General features: G+C 40.0%; 1 protein-coding gene across 1 annotated transcript in view; it reads right to left on the bottom strand.

Moving 5' to 3' along the window:
• Positions 1-1,611: 1,611 nt before the first annotated feature.
• Positions 1,612-16,873, bottom strand: part of dchs1b (dachsous cadherin-related 1b) — a 106,343-nt gene continuing 91,081 nt past the window's right edge. The window contains exons 13-29 of the mRNA XM_030154634.1: positions 16,226-16,521; positions 15,906-16,021; positions 13,742-13,981; positions 12,756-12,881; positions 10,994-11,203; positions 10,524-10,780; positions 10,139-10,345; positions 9,207-9,603; positions 8,990-9,103; positions 8,684-8,895; positions 8,420-8,571; positions 7,873-8,003; positions 7,460-7,746; positions 6,805-6,946; positions 6,512-6,683; positions 6,014-6,423; positions 1,612-5,698 (exon numbers count right to left, since the gene is read on the bottom strand). Of these exons, the coding sequence (XP_030010494.1) occupies positions 3,654-5,698; positions 6,014-6,423; positions 6,512-6,683; positions 6,805-6,946; positions 7,460-7,746; positions 7,873-8,003; positions 8,420-8,571; positions 8,684-8,895; positions 8,990-9,103; positions 9,207-9,603; positions 10,139-10,345; positions 10,524-10,780; positions 10,994-11,203; positions 12,756-12,881; positions 13,742-13,981; positions 15,906-16,021; positions 16,226-16,521 (5,514 nt within the window). The 3' untranslated portion in view covers positions 1,612-3,653. The remainder of the gene's footprint in view (positions 5,699-6,013; positions 6,424-6,511; positions 6,684-6,804; positions 6,947-7,459; positions 7,747-7,872; positions 8,004-8,419; positions 8,572-8,683; positions 8,896-8,989; positions 9,104-9,206; positions 9,604-10,138; positions 10,346-10,523; positions 10,781-10,993; positions 11,204-12,755; positions 12,882-13,741; positions 13,982-15,905; positions 16,022-16,225; positions 16,522-16,873) is intronic.

Genomic DNA, 16,873 nt, shown 5'->3' with positions numbered 1-16,873 from the left:
GGTTAATGCGGCCGAGGCTGTGAGAGCAGTCCTGGGCGGGCAGGCTGTAAACACAGCTGTGTGTTGAGGTGACCATGTAAGGGAGGGCTGCATGTTCAGAGTCTGTTTTCCTTTTCTTTTCTTTCAGCAGAATAGTCTGAAGTTGCAGTAAACATATTTGTGTATTAGTCAGCTTAACTGCAGTTGTTTATGCATCAAAGCACTGTCTCCTGTTCCTGTAGAATATCAATTGCAACTTAATTGAGCACAAATGAAAATAATCCATTATATAAATAACTTAATATGGTTCATGTGTATAATGTGTAATTCATCATCACCTCTCATTTCACAACAGGTCTTGCATGTATCACTTGTATCACAGGAGCTTCTGTGTCTGGCGTTTTTTTTTTTTTTTTTTTTTTTTTGCAGCTTGTCAAAATCCATGTCCAGCTCCTTCTGTATATAACAATAACAGAGAAACACTGTACTGCTGTGTGCAATGACCAAATGAGGCAGAAAACCCCAGCAGCTATGCAAACATGTCTGTCCTCCATATGGAATAAACATTTTGTAATTATTCAGCTACATCAACATCATATGATTTTATATGGGGTGGAAGAACTGAATCTGGTGATGACTGAATTTTGGCAACATCTCAGGTTTGAGGAACACAAAGACTTGTTATATTATGTGTTACCAGTGGTTGCTCAAAAATCTTGCTGAATAGTATCATAGTATATTTGCATATTACAGTGGTATCATGTAGGGATGTAACGATTACCGGTATAACGATAAACCACGGTAAAACTGCCAATGGTTAGTATTATCGTTTAAATTCTAATTGTCATGATAACCGTGTTTGATTACCGCACTTTTCCAGAGAAAATGCCTATGTAAAGATTTGCTTTTATGTCAAATATTTGAGTATAGTTTTCATTTATTACCATTTTAATTTTCTATACCTAATATTTGGAACCAATATTCACTTTTAAAGTCTTTGAAAAGGTTCGTTAAGCATCTTTGTGTTATTTACGTAATAAATTGTATACATTTTTCAAATAGGATTTTATATATTTTTTTGTGTTTTCTAGCCTTTTATGTTGATATAGTAGGTTAAAGTGAAAAAATAATAGGCAGATGATATAGATGAAGTTGTGCTGAATAAAAAGACTCAAAAGGACTGAAAAACAGACAAAATAGGCTCAGACCACTAAGGGTTAATACTTGAACGTTTCTGCAACAGAAGGTACATTATGCCTACTATTTTATTTGTTTTTTTGTTGTTTTTTTCTTAAAATACAACTTGGTTAAATTATTTCAGTGTGTGTATAAGTACTTTTTGAACATTTTGAGCACAGTTTCAAAAATACCATGATAATAATGATAACCGTGATAATTTTGCTCACAATAACCCTGATATGAAATTTTCATATCGTTACATCCCTAGTATCATGTCACATTCCTCTGCTTTTTTGTGTGTAGTGTAACATGCGCTGCATAGAGTTCTGCTTTACCTCTATATGAATATATGTTGTTAATAAATATTATTAGAACACTCTTATACTTTAATAAGTCGTTCTCCAAGTCTTGGTTTTAATACCTTAAAAAATGAAGTCTGACTCCAGTTTGTCAAAAAGGGATCAGTAGGAATTTATTTGCTTTTTTAAAACACATGTACAGCTTGTTTTTTTTCTGCCATTGCTCCACCAATCAATCACTGGCAGTCCAAATGGAAATCCTCCAATATAGAAATGTTATACAGCATGGTTATGAGTTGAGAACATGTTGTGCTGGAGTTAGGCTTATGGCATGTGTAGCTTTTAGCTGAACCAGTGCCAGCTTTGCATGAGGCGATTTGTAGGGTTGTGTTGAACAAGGAACAGAGGTAGAGGCCATCTCTTGAAAACAAGAAGACATCAAATCGCTGTAATTATCCCCACAGACTGAAAACAGCCTGAAAGAACAAAAACACTGAGCGAATGAAGGAGATATTTAAAGCCTCTTGCTACACTAGATTCTTAAAAGTATGTGAACCAGAAAAATCAGAGATGGTAATGGCTAAAAACATCATGTTATGTTGCTAACAATCTGGATGTGTGAGTCATACAGAAGTAAAATGCATAGAACACAGAGGTAACATGGGAAATAAATACTGAACTGGTTGCTAAATCCTTGTACATTCATCAGGGCTCATGCATTTATACTTTTTTTTTTTTTTTAATTCCCACTTATCTGGCTCATGTGCTACATTTTACCAAAACATTTCATGTACTGGCTGCCTTTGGTTAGTTATGCCACTTGAAAATCCCAGCCTGTTCCTTACATGTTTCCATTGTGCTGAGATGAACCAACTTCACAGTTAAATGCAGTTAAAGTTAATGACTGATGTAAGTTAATTTAGGAAGCACTTTCTTTCAAAGACACAGAGGTGACAAGCAAATTGAGTAATCCCTGAATAACAAAAGGGATGTGCTGTTGTGCATAACTGTACACCACAACTGCTGGAGAAGCAGCCGTAGACTGATCACATGTTGTCATCCAGTTGCTGTTTTGAGTTTGGATTGATATACATTTTGACAAATAACAAAAGGTTTTCCGGTGACAGCACAGGATAGTGCTTAATTTGTTTCCTACAGTCCTAAATGTGTTTGCAAATCCACGTTTTGTATAAATAATGCTTAAAACACAGAAGTCTCTCTGTCACTCACACAGGAACCACAAAAGTCTCTAAAAACCTAGTACATGTACATACAGTACGTAGGGTAACCTGCATACATACACATATACATATATGCAAATACACAAAAATGATAACCTCTCCATGTGAAATAATGATGTGTCTGAAATCATAATTCCATATAAAAATATATAAAAAATAAAAAAATCAAATCAAAAGAAATGTCATCAGAAAAGGTAGGGCCGCAATAATCTCAATTGTTGTTCAACTGTAAGATGTTTGGCAACTTGTTTTCATTTCGTGAACACACATTTTTTTTCTCTGTTCATAGGAATCTTACATATGTCCATATTCCATTTTAAAAGCAGCCGCATGATGAGTTTAATACTGATGTGTAAAAATGTCCACAGACACAAAGAGAGGAACAAGGTCCTGAATTCTCTGGCCAGCCAGTGAGGTAACATGAAAACTACATTATCTACAAGCTAAGGGATCTCTGACTGCAGGGCATGGAAAGTGCACATTTCCATAAGACCCTGTTCAGTTCCTAGAGACCTGCGTCACTGCGGACATGAAGGGGTGGGCTGGTCCTGTCAACCCAAGCACATGTTCCACGTTTGTGTGTCAACATTGATGATTCAAAAGGAAAATACTTTAACGAATGTCCATATTTTACCAAAGAAGGTAAAAGTATGTATTTATGTAGGCTTATTGTCCAAAACCCACATCAGGAAATCCTGGGAAGTTGGAAACCCATCAGTGGGCAAAATGTAGTTCGGCACTTGGAACCAATGTCACTATATGGACAATAGTGAAACCTCCAGTCTCTCTAAAAAGTCTCTAAAAAGTATAGATTTCTGAGAAAGACAATACAACCTCCACTTACATTCTATTGTTTTGTTAAAAAAAAAAAAAAACAGTCAAAAGGACAGTCTGTCTTATTCTCATGGTGTCTGTTTACAAGTTCTTTTTCTTAAATATGTTCCTGAATTGACCATCATATTCTCATCTCATGGTCAGGACTCTGGTCCAGTGAAGGTTCCCTGGTGCTGATCATAGATGCTGAGGGCCCCTGGTTGACCCCAAAGGGAGAAACAGCTGGAGATCGAGCTGCCAGTGGAGAAAGAGAGGGGGAAAAGCTGGGGGACATGGCTGCTGATGAAATGGAGCCCTCATGACTGATTGGAGACCTGCGAAGTGAAGCTAAATGGGGGAATGTCCGCCCAATCACAGGGACTTTTGGGGGTACAGACATGGCCCCTGGGTGGGCCACTGATGTGATAAGTGGTGGAGGGTCAATTCTAGGTTTGGGATCTATTTTGGGCTTGGGCTGGAAAGGCTGGCGAGGATTCTGTGTCTGCTGAGCTGTTTCATCTTTCAGCCTGGCAATCTCTGTGAAGACGTTTGCTAAAGGTTGGAACTGAGGGCACCAGTTGAGAAGGTAATCCCAGTTATAACTTCCACGAAGCTCCTCATCACTGGCAACAATAGCAGTGAGGGACCCGTCCACTGAAGGCTTACCATCCTCTGGGAAGGCATAATCCTTGGGGAGGGAAATGTTGAGGCCACGTCCAACTCCGAGGTATCCACCTCCCTCATCTCTATAGACTGGGAGCTGGCCAGAGAGCAGGGTCCCACTGAGGCTGCCTCCCAGTTTCTTTCCTTTAAACCAGGTGCTGCCCTCCAAAGCTGCAGGCTCACAGGAGATATCAGACAGCTGATCAGCATCCTGCTGGATCCCAGAGTCAGGTCCTCTAGCTGAGATGTGCTCCTGCATGGACGAGGTGATGGAAGCGACACGTGGGTACTCGTTAATCATCCTGATTTCGTCATCCTCTGCTGCCTCAGCTGAACCTCTGCCACTGGAGTGAGAGGGATCCAGAGAGCCTCCCCTGGTGTAAGGACCCCCACCTGCCCCACCCTGATCTGCAGCATAGCCCGGCAGTGTCTGGTGATAGATCCTCTCTCCTGGTCCTGAGTTACACTCATCCAATTTCTGCAAGGCAGTACCTGAAGCAACATTTCTGTTACCTGTGTCCTGGTCCTTCTTTCTCCTGCGTGACTTAACCAGGAACACCACAACAGCCATGACTACAAGCAGTATGATGAAACCCAGGGACACAGCAATGATGCTGATCAGCAGGATGTTGACATCAGGGGCCAGGCCAAAGTTAGTGTTTGTGACATCGATGGAAATCTGGGCTGTGGCAGTGCGAGAAGTATCCAGTGGACTGTGGGCTTTCACGTCTAGAGTCATCAGCCTGGTTTCCCGTTTGGCTCGACCAGAACCACTGCCACTGCTGCTGCCTGAACCGTCCAGTTTAAGGAAAATAACGCCAGTGGTTTTATTCACATCAAAGTAAGGGGACGGGGTAGGAAGAGAAAAGAGAACAATACCATCCACTCCACCGTCTTCATCATTAGCTTGAACGTGGCCAATGCTCTGGCCCTTCTTGGCTCCCTCTGGGACTTCAAAGGCGAAATCAGAAGCTGTGAAGAGTGGGTCGTACTCATCCTCCCCTGTAACAAACACCTGCACAGTCACAGTGGCTGAGTGGTTGCCTGAATCGACGGCCACTGCTACGAAGTTAAAGGAATTGACCTTCTCGAAATCAAAGGACAATTTGCTTCTGATTTCTCCTGAGTTCTGGTCCACGATGAAGCTGTCTTTTCCCCCACTGGAGCGCTCTATCATATAGTACTTCAACTGGCCAAACACTCCTGTGTCGTGGTCAATGGCATGGAGAACAGTCACTGCTGAGTTTGCTGGTTGATTTTCTCTGATGCTCGCTGTCAGGACTTCCACAGGGAAGTACGGATGATTGTCATTCACATCTTTGACGTCAACAGTGACTGGAGCTAGTGCAAAGTGACCCTGTCCATCTGTGGCCTGGACAATGACAACATGTGTCGACTGGTGTTCACGGTCGAGTGCTCGCTGAAGTCGCAGGGCTCCTGTCCATTGGTCCACAGCAAACAAGTTTACCTCATCGCCGGAGCTGATGGTGTACTGGACCTGAGCGTTGGGCGTTGAGTCTGGGTCTGGAAAGAAGACAATAGCAGTGCAATTAATACAAGTCACAGAGAAAGTGAAAGCAGATGTGGAAAATAACTAGGACCTTTAACTAAAGTGTTGAACCACTAATTGGAAATACTTGTACTTTACTTGAGTGTTTCCATTTTCTGCTACTTTATACTTGTCCTCCACATCTCAGAGGTAAATATTAACCTTATAACTCTATTCCATCTATCCATCTTAATTTTAGTGATGTTCATTCTTCTTTACTTTTTCTTGGGGAAGGCTTTGAATGCAAGTTTTTTTTTAAACACAACAAAATAAAATGTACTTTTGCTCACCTGTGGCAGTCAGTCGTATGATCTCAGTCCCGGCAGCAGCTCCCTCACTCAGCGACACAGTGTACTCTGCTCTGCTGAACACTGGTGGGTTATCATTCACATCACCAATGGCTATCACCGCAGCAACACTAGAGCTCCTCTGGGGGACGCCGCGGTCTGACACCACCACAGTGAGATTATAAAGTGGTTTGGTTTCAAAATCAAGACCCTCAGCCAACAGCAGGGTCCCTACAGTCTGAAAGCCCCGTCCCTCTAGGAACCGTACACTGCTTTCAATCTGGAAGGCATTTCCTTCATTGCCATTAGCAATAGCGAAGTCAAAGCCACAGTTTTCTCTAGAGAGGTCACTGTCAAATGCCTCAAAAGTCAGAATCGTGGACCCTGGGATGCTGTCTTCAGAAACTGTAGCCCTGCAGAGAGAAGGACATTTTACTTGCAGGAGACAGCTTTCAAGGTTGCATCTCTATACAACTAGAATTTAAATAGTTTTAGACAAACCTGTACTCTGATTGGTGGAACAAAGGAGCATTGTCATTGACGTCAGAGATTTGGACCTGGATGGTGGTAAGGGAGGAGAGTGGAGGTGAGCCTCCATCACGAGCTTCGATGACAATGTTGACGGATGGACGTTCAGGGTCAAATTCAGCTCTCTGATTAATGAACAGTGTTCCTGGACAAGGAGTACAAGATTTTACTGGGATTGTTCTTACATGGAAAACATTTTGATGTACAGTAACAACAACACATCTGATGAACAATGCAAAAATGAGTCAGGAGGGAGGACTGTGTACCATTGTTGGGGTCAATGTAGAAGCCCTCCTGGGTGGATGACATGACGCTGTAGGTGATCTTTCCATTCTCTCCAGAGTCCCTGTCAGTTGCTGTTACTGTGATAACTGCACTTCCTGGTGGTGTGTGCTCAGGCAGAGTCACCTAGGGAGCAAATATATATATATATATTAATAACACCTGAGTATCGAAGCAAAAGATCCAAACAAGGCACGCACTTCCAAAGTGAAAATCCCCAGACTGATTATTTGAAGGTCAGCTGGCACGAAACACACAGAGGGAACAGCACATTTTATATTATATTACCACTTTTTTGTCCTGAGCTTAAGCTGAACTTATTTCATGAGAAACGGCAATAAATATTATATGGGCTCATATCTGCAACCTCTCCCAGTCTGTATCCCCAGTCAATATTAGGCAGTTAAATTTTATCACCATCATTGAGAGCATGGTGGAATGTATGTGTGTGGTTTTTATAGAGTATACTGTATGTGTAGCTTTTTTCCTTATTTATGAAGCAGTCTTTTGATGAAGATATTTAATTCTCTAGTTGACATATACTGTATTTAACTCATTGGGAATCAATTTTAGTGGTGACCCATCAAACTTTATGAGGTATAAAATCAAAAACATCATCATCTTCTGGATTTAACTTACCTGATAGAGATCATGGGTAAATGTAGGCACATTATCGTTTATATCCTCCACCAGGATTGTAATGTTGGCCTCGGTCTGGTGCTGGCTGTCAGTGGCTCTGACAGTCAGGGTGTACCAGGTCTTCTCCTCAAAGTCCAGCGGGGCAGTGAGGGCCACACCTCCACTGAAGCGATGGATCCCAAACTTCCCTAAGGCTGTCGGGTCCAGATGCAAAGAGTAGGACAGAGCAGGGCTGGAGTCGACATCATTACCCGTCACCAAAGTAATCTCTGTGCCAATCAACGTATCTAATGGAAAGAAAACACCGTGTTAGCTCCATTTAGCCGTTAGTGAATATGAATGTTCTATTAATTTTTTACAAGTACATTGTCAGCAAGAACAAACAAAAGTATGAAATAAAACCACTCTCTTACTTTCTGGGATGCGGATTTCCTGAGGCACAGGAATAGTAGGACTGTTATCATTCTGGTCCACAATAATCACTGTTAACGTAGCCGAACCTGCCAGTCGTGGACTTCCTCTGTCAGTTGCTGTAACTACCAGTCTGTGGAAGAGTAAAAAATGATATTTAACCTCTAACAATAACATCTTGTCAAGTTCTTTTCATTGCATCTGCAGTTTTGATAATGATAAGATGCTTATATACATTATACTTTCTTGCTGCTACACATTATTTTTCCAATTTTTTTCATCTCATCAACACTCAAAAAGCTAAAGTGAAAAAGTAGGTCTGCTGCCTGGTCCATCTGGTATGGTTATGTCAGCCTCCTCACCAGCTATATAAACTTAAACTAGCTGACTGAATATGATTCATGATGTGCTATATCTACTTTTTTCTCCAACACATGCTCTCCTGGATCTAAATATACACTGCAAAGGTCATGTCTTTAATATATATACACTCAGTAAAATATATATCTATTCAGAGTTGGGATTAAGCAACCACAGATCTGTTCTCACTTGGTCTGGGTAAAGATCTCTCGGTCCATGATGGCTGCCGTGGTGATGCTTCCTGTCATCGGGTCGATCTTGAACAGGCCGCTCATACCCGATGACTGGATGGAGTAGGTCACCTGACCATTCTGGCCCTGATCCACATCCTCAGCCACCACCTAAGAGAATACGTAAAGAAGGAAATAAAGGCAAATAATTTACTTTAGTGACCAGGTAAGCAAATAACTGTGTTTTTATTATACACAGTTCAGGCTTAACATTTGGATGCACCTGTATAATGGGTGTTTCATATCCCTGTGCTTCTCTCATGTAGGCCACATAATTCTGGAGCTGGAAACGAGGAAGATTGTCATTGACGTCCTGCAGGATTAAGTTTATAGCCATGAAAGATGTGGAGGCCACAGTTTCAGCCTTCACGACTAAACGGAGTCTGGGTGTGTCTTCAAAGTCCAGTCCCTTAGAGCTCTGTACTGAGATTTCACCTGTAGGACACACATAAACATTTATATGAATGAAAAATCTGAACTAGGAATATAACATGGAAACATTTAGAAAAAAAAATAGTATGAGTTTCACCTGTTGAAGAGCTGATGCTGAAGGCCTGCCTTCTGTTCCCGCTGAAGAGGCTGTAGCTGATACCCTTATGTGTACCATCTGGGTGTTGAGCCTGAGCCTGAGCCACAGCTGTGCCTAAAGATTGAGAGTAAAGTGGATAAAGTTAGTGGTAATGAAATGCACACACACACACGGTACACTTGTTTTATTTTGTGATTACATTATATTAATATCAAACCTTTTGCAGCGTTCTCCTGTATGCTGACGTCTCTAGCATTCCTCGAGAAGCGGATGCCATTGTACTCCACCTCCTTTACAAAGATCACCACCACGCCCTGGGCTGACTGAGCTGGGCTTCCCTGGTCCATGGCCTCAACAATCAGGGTCCTCTGAGCCTGGGTCAGCTCAGTGAGGGGCTCCGTAGCCTGAATCTCCCCAGTCAGAGAGTTGATACTGAAACCTTTGACCGGTGCGGCAAATCGGTAAAATACAGAACCATTGGCTCCAAAATCCTTATCTTCAGCCTTCATGGTGGCCAGAACACGCTGGGAACGCCTAGTGGACACTTCAATGATCAGTGGATCCTGGATGAAGAAGGGAGTGTTGTCGTTGACATCTAGGATGGTGACTATCACCTGGAAAGACAGAATAAAACAAATTTATACATACCTGTAAAACACTTTTTAAATGTTCTGTACATATTGGATGCCTCTGAGAGACTCTCAATTTATAATATAGGACCTTGTAGTAAGTAGAGTAGTCATAGTCGTGTGTTTCACCACCATTGAGAATGAAAATCTAAATTATTTAAGTAGAAAGTATGTTTACATATGAGACGATGTATCAAAATTTATTCCAATTACATGTAAAGATGTTTAAGTTGTTTCCTTTCATTCTAAAGAAAGAGTTATGTTTATAAGTCAGTAAAGGAGATAAGATGCCATTAACGAGCCACTGATTGACCAAAACTGCAGATATGGAACACTGAAAAATCTGATATAATGTAAGTGCAGTGTCAAAAAATAACAACAGGAAATGGAAATGTTAAAGCTTCAGGGTCAGAAAGTGAGAGCAAAATGTATTAAATAAATTGTGAACATAAAAATACTAAAAAAAATTATGTCAGCACACACATAAAAGTCTTTTTCAACATTTTATCTCTTTTTTTACCTGAACAGAGGTGTTCCTCGGTGCAGCAGGTGAAAGGTCAACGGCAAACACCTGGAAAGTGTATGAGGCTATTTTCTCTCGGTCCAGAGGAGCTGATGTGGTGATACGCCCAGTGTTTTCATCGATAGTAAACGCCCCGTGTGCATCTCGGCTGAGGAAATACAGGACTTTCCCATTCAGACCTTCATCCTTATCGACAGCTTTGACCTAGAAACACCCAAACAAGTGATTATGAATCTATCAGTGTAATCAACATAAGACTTTCATAGTAAAAGTTAGTGAAATATAAGGATATAATACATCGTCTCATTAAGTGGAGGTACAGTAAAGTCATTCAGTAAAGGTGTGAATTTGTGACAGATGTTTAGATGTTAATAAATAATACCTCCAAAACTTGTGTGCCTTCTACTGCATCTTCTGACACATCAACTGAGTAACTACTGCGGCTGAAGACGGGGCTGTTGTCATTCACATCCAGCACTCGGACTTCCACTGTGACTGTAGCGCTGAGAGCAGGGCTGCCTTTATCTGTGGCCACAACCTCCAGAGTATATTCATCCCTCGTCTCTCTGTCTAGAGCGCGCGAAGTGGACAGCGCTCCTGTGTTGGCGTGGAGGCTGAAATCTCCATCTGGATCCCCAGCTGGAGAGAAAACAGTCGATGGAGCAGGAAAAAAATTACACGACTTTTCTGCGAAATGAGTGCTGAAAGAAGCAAGGAAAGGGGAACATCTGTGCCAACTCCACACTTAAGTCAAAGTCTGAATGTGCTCTAGAGAGACGGAAGGAATGTAGTACTTTTGAAATAATACAGAACAATGTCAGGATTGAATCGGACACATGACATGTTTCTTACCAGTGATCCTGTACTCGAGCTCTCCGTTAGGACCTGAGTCAGGGTCTGTGGCCTTGAGAAAACAAAGTTCTACAGGAGCCTGGTTCTCGGGCACCTCCAACCCATACCACGGTTTTGCAAAGACCGGAGTGTTATCGTTTACATCTTGCACCTCCACACGGACTACAGCCTTAGCAAAGTTAGAGGGCAGTCCTCCATCTCTGGCATACACTGGCGAGAAATGGAAAATAAATAAAATGTCAAGTCGATGATAATAATCAGTGTTGTGAAGATTCATGTTTAAGTATAAAAGGTTACATATTATTGGATATCCTGTAAGAAATGTGATAATGTAATAATGATTCTAACAAATGTTTTGAGTTTGAAAGTCTTAGAAACATAAATTTTAACTAGTCAGTACTCAACACTGATCAATGTCAAACTTTTCGCCCTGATTTTAGAAGGAAATGACTGTTGAGCCATGTCCACCCTCTTGGTGTGGTCACTGTTATATTCCACATTTAACTTTTTAACTTAATCCTAAACAGCTTCTGGTGATCAAAAAGACTGATCTAAAATGTTTAATCACTTGTCAACCATTAACCCTATTAATGCATTTAACTAATTCAGGTAAAATGCAGTTTTTAAGCTTTTAAGTGGCATCAGATGTGTCTTATTTGGAGGTTCAGAGGCTCTGTAGTGAACATGGAAACACTGTCATTTTCTGCAACACTGATGCCCCACTAAAATCTGTGCTTTGACAAATGTCAGTGATGGTAGATGCTTGTTTTTATGTGCAGTTAATGATAATTTGCTGAAAAAGTCACTTTTCCCTTCAGATTTCATGAAGATCTACACAATCAGCAAATGAAATGTAGGAAAATATGTCATTTTCACTAAAAAAAAAAAAAAGCAAAATGCAGAAGATAACATTAAAATAAATGGTGATAAATCACTTAGGAAAGGTTAAATGTAGAGAAAAAAATGTTTGGAAGACACCAGCAAAATAGCTCTTTGTGTTTAAAGAGTACTAGTATGAATCTGGATTATAATCACCAATATTATGATTTGTAACTCAGTCTTAGATTTAGTTCTTTGGTATCTGTAACTGATTCATTCATCTGTTCATTGATTTTCTGAACTGTTTCATCCTCTGGAGGTTACCAACACTATCAACAGGCAAAGGGTACACCTAGGTGATTCATTCATGACTAAATTAACTCATAAAGACCCAAACAGCCACTGGTGACCCAAACCATCAATTGATCTAAAATGTTCAAAACCTGTTTAGCCACTAATCTTATCAATCCATGTAAATAATTAATGCAAAATACAGTTTGTCATCTTGTCATGATCATCAGATTTGACCCATTTGGATGTTCAGAGGCTCTGTAGAGAACATGGAAACACCATCATCTTCTACAAAATTGATTCACCAGTAAAACTCGGGGAGTTTGATCATTGACATTGGATGGACACGCTTGGTACATGTTAAGTTAGTGATATATTTTACTGAAAAAGTCATGCTTTCTTCAGTTTTCTCTGTTCTGATACAATAATCCTCAACTGTAATCTGAGCTTTTATGAACACATACATGATCAGTAAATTAAATACAGGAAAATACCTTTTTACTATAAAAAAACAAAACACAAAATACATAGGATGATATTCTAATAAAAGGTGATAAATCACTTAAGAAAAGTTAAAAGTAGAGAAAAAAACATTTTAGTAGCAATGGGTCTTTATGGGTTAAAATGTGTATCAGGCTGATCATCATATTACCTGTGAGTATGTAGTGATCTTGCTGCTCTTTGTCTAGTTCCCTGGTGGTGGTGATGACTCCTGTAACAGGGTTGATGACAAAGCCCTCCTCTGTTACTCCTCCGTACGTCACCTGGCCATTAGATCCTACATTGAACAGGAAAAATACATTAAATCTAATAAAACAGGAATATTAATTCAAGACTGCAGTGCTTCTTGACAGTCCTAATGAGACTTCACAAACACAAGGCCCTGGGTGCTGCTAACCACTGCATATTTCATTAACAGCTGAGCCTCCGTTGTGTTTTCAAATGATTTAGGTTCCCATTCATGTCCCTTTATAATTTAGATTCCCATCCTTACTTAGAGGCCTGTCTGTGTACACCACAAAGATTTTTTTTATTCTCTTACTGCGTTAATTTTTCGAACTTGTCTTCTTATTTGGATGCATTTTCTTAAATCTTTGCCCGACAAACAATCATCTTATTTTCTTACTTTCTAAAAGTTAAAATCGTGTGCCTGTGATGAATTTCCGTGACGAATTTAATATTTTGTGAAATTGTGGAGAATGCATGGAGAATCTTTGCTTTCACTAAAAAATATGGAAACTTTGTAAACTATAAAATCAAATTCTATTTGGAATCTCTACAGTACTTTTTCTGACCCAAATGATGAGTTTTGTGCCTCAAACAACTTAAAGCCTTTTCATTTCTTAAACTATTTTCTACTTGTCATGTTATTTTCTGACTTGTTTTGTCTTTTTTATTGTTCGTGTCTCTTATCGTGCGTTCATCTTGTTACATCTTTTACATTTTCCTCATGTTGTGCAATTTTTGTCTTGTTTGGTCTTTTAGGTTTTTACCATCATGCATGTGTCTCACAATGCTTTCATCTTCATAGATCTTTTATAGGATTTTTTGTTTAGTTCTGTCTTTGGAGCCTCTCCTCTGGATTTCCCATTGATTTGGTAGCTCAAAAAAAATTCAGAATTTAGATGTTAAAATGACCTTGGTCCCGGTCGGTGGCGGTGACGATCAGCACTGTGGTTCCTGGTCCTTGGTTTTCCATCACCTGGGTCTCAAACTCTGGTCGCTGGAACACTGGAGCTTCATCATTTACATCAATCACCTGGATACACAACACCTGAGAGGTGGAAAGCTGAGGTATCCCATGATCCTCTGCTATAATTGTCAGATTGAAGACTTCATGCTCCTCCCGATCCAGGGCTTTAAGGATAGACAGAGAACCTGGAAAAGGAATAATGAAGAACAAATGAGAGCTTTCAAGGATAAATCTCTCCTGAATTTCTATGATATAAAAACCTACATTTTTATCTAAACTGTTGGACCTTGAGATATTTATGTAGGTGTGGTTTTGTCCAAATGTAATTTTGTGTTCCTGTGAGAGGTAGTTTTGATATGCCTAGTGGACTAGTTAAGCAAAACCATTACAGCTTTATTTTACGGGAGTTTCCACTGAAAGCCTTGTGTTATTTCATGCCAAATGCCTTTAAGATAGGACCTGTATAACATTTACTGCAATTTATAATTTATCTAATTAATGCAAGGCACATATTAGTACACACAAACATAATCCATGCTACACACACACTAAATGCAAACTATTTAAATCAATGTATAACCACTGCTAAAATTAGATTATTGTTTTGTTTTTTTCACAGGACACTAGCGTAGGAAAGTCTCTAAATCTGTAAAGCATTATTCTTCATCTACATGTGTGATTTATGTAAATCAAGTTGGTTCAGATAGAGAAATCAGACCACCACTTCTGTGACTGGTTTCAGTTACTCGCCTACCTTTTATGTGTACACCCCACACCCCTGTCATCACCCCGACTACAAGAAGGGTCAGCCAAAGTGATTGGAAACAAGAAATGTGAATGTGTGTACAGTTCCCAGCAAGTTAGTCTAGAACAGTTCACAAGAGACAAGTGTAGTTTAGAAATGTCTGAGCATGCCAAACACATACATCGTGTGGAGACTTCTGTGAAGCTTTGATGTTTCTTCAAGGCTAAGCTTATTCCAGCCAAAATGCAGACAGATGCAACACATTTATGTTTTATCTTCCTGTGCAGCCAGTTTAGTGTTGCTGTTACAGTACTCTGTCCATGTGAATGTAATGCTGGGACCGTAGGATTTGAGCGATATATTTTACATAAATTGCTGAATCTCGAGTGAAGTATTAGAACTCTGTCTTCCAAAAGCTTGAGTAAAATGTTTTATTTACTTTTGAGGCCTCAGGAGATGGAATAAAATGCTTTAAAGTGGTCAATAAAATTCTCAAAGCTGCAGTTATGTGTAATAACAGAAAGTTCATATTGGCAGAGAAGACATATAATTTACCAACAGTCATCAGGCTAATGATACCCCCTACATCAGTGGGGTGGTTTGGTAAATGTCTTAGCAGTATGATAATCTGCCATTACAGCTATTATCAACCAAAAGCTTAACACTGCATAGCTTAAGAAACAAACCAGAAGTGAAATGAAACCCTGCTAATGCACCCGACACTTGACAGTAATGAAGTAAAGACTTTCTTCCATCTGGAAGCTGCATTAACTGTCTGTCTTAAGGTTCTTAATCCCATCTCAGCCAGATCCCAGCACGCCTACACCACGCAGCCACCCAGCTCCAGTGATGAAGAAATTACACATACACATATATAAGATATCAAAGCCCGTCCAAATAAAGACTGGTTCCCATGAACAAATCCATCATGAGAAAAAACACCAAAGCATTATTCAAGTGAAATATTGCTCTGAGGCATTGAAAGATCATCTATTAAAGAAGGTTATGACTGTTTTAGCAGTTGAGACCCTGTAGACGAAGCACTTCAGTGGATAATTACAGTCTCCTGGAAAGTTTTGTTCATTCAGTGGACTTACATGGGTGGGAAGCTGATTATCTATCAATCACGAAGCTCCACAGAAAAAAATCACACATACAGCACTGAATGTCCCAGCTTGTGTTAAATCACTCAAAGCTGAATTGTAAACTTGAGAAATTATGTGGTGACTTTAACTCTAACCAGGCCGCTGATGGAGTGTAAATTGGATATTTATGGGAAATCCCCAGTCTCCACAGAGTGTGTTTTTATTATTGTTACATTATGATATTTTTAGATTTTGTCTCACATCCTAAAAAAAGCTCACCGGTGTTGGGGTTGAGACTGAAACGACCAGCGCTGTTGCCTGTCTGGATTCTATACGACACACGGCCATTTTCTCCCTCGTCGTCATCTCGAGCCATCACGTACAAAATCACAAAGCTGTCAATGCAAGCACAAAAAAAAAATGTTGGATTATAACAGACAGGGGAGGCTTATATTAAAGCTTTCAACAATCAAATGGACTTGATTTCTATATATTCAACTTTCTGTACATGCTCATGAAACAAGTCAGCGATAAGGTGCTTTTACTTTTTAATGAGGTTCTAAACACAAGCAAAACAAACATAAAGACATGCCACTCACCCGACAGGCTGATCCTCCATAACGCTGACAGCAGATGGAGAGCTAAAAACCGGAGCGTTATCATTTTCATCTGTCACAAACACCCGAGCTGTGACCGAACCCCAGCGCCGCTTCGAAGGATCCACGGCCTGGTCTGTGGCTCGAACCACAAGATAGAGCGAGGGCGTCGTCTCACGATCCAACTTCTGTCCCAGAGTCAGGACTCCAGTGACGGGGTCAAGGGTCAGTAGGTCCGCAGTGTCGGGCCAGTAGTGTTCAATGGAGTACCGAACATCACTGTTGGGCCCACTGCCATCCTATGAAGAGGAAAACACATACATTCAACTGCTAATGAGAAAGGAAAACAAATTAAATACTTGTGTGAACAAACAAGTCAAGATGCATTTACAATAAGGAGCCTTCAACCATGTTTCGGACTAAACAAAAATAAGCAAATGGAGTTTTATGGAGTAGCAGTAACCGTTTAAAAAACATAAAACTAAAAAACTAACTATGAAAACTATGAAAAATGCCACACAAACCAAACAAAAGAGAAGAGCAGTTAACATCATTTTCATTTTCTAGGAATTGTGATTTATACATTATTATTTACTTTCTTTTTTATTATTATTATATTTATTATTACCTGTTATTATTTACTTTCTAATG

The sequence above is a fragment of the Sphaeramia orbicularis genome, chromosome 14 (assembly GCF_902148855.1).
Source record: "Sphaeramia orbicularis chromosome 14, fSphaOr1.1, whole genome shotgun sequence".
NCBI classification, from domain to species: domain Eukaryota; kingdom Metazoa; phylum Chordata; class Actinopteri; order Kurtiformes; family Apogonidae; genus Sphaeramia; species Sphaeramia orbicularis.
Note: the sequence above shows the minus strand (reverse complement) of the source record. Positions and strands in the feature narration are given on the sequence as shown.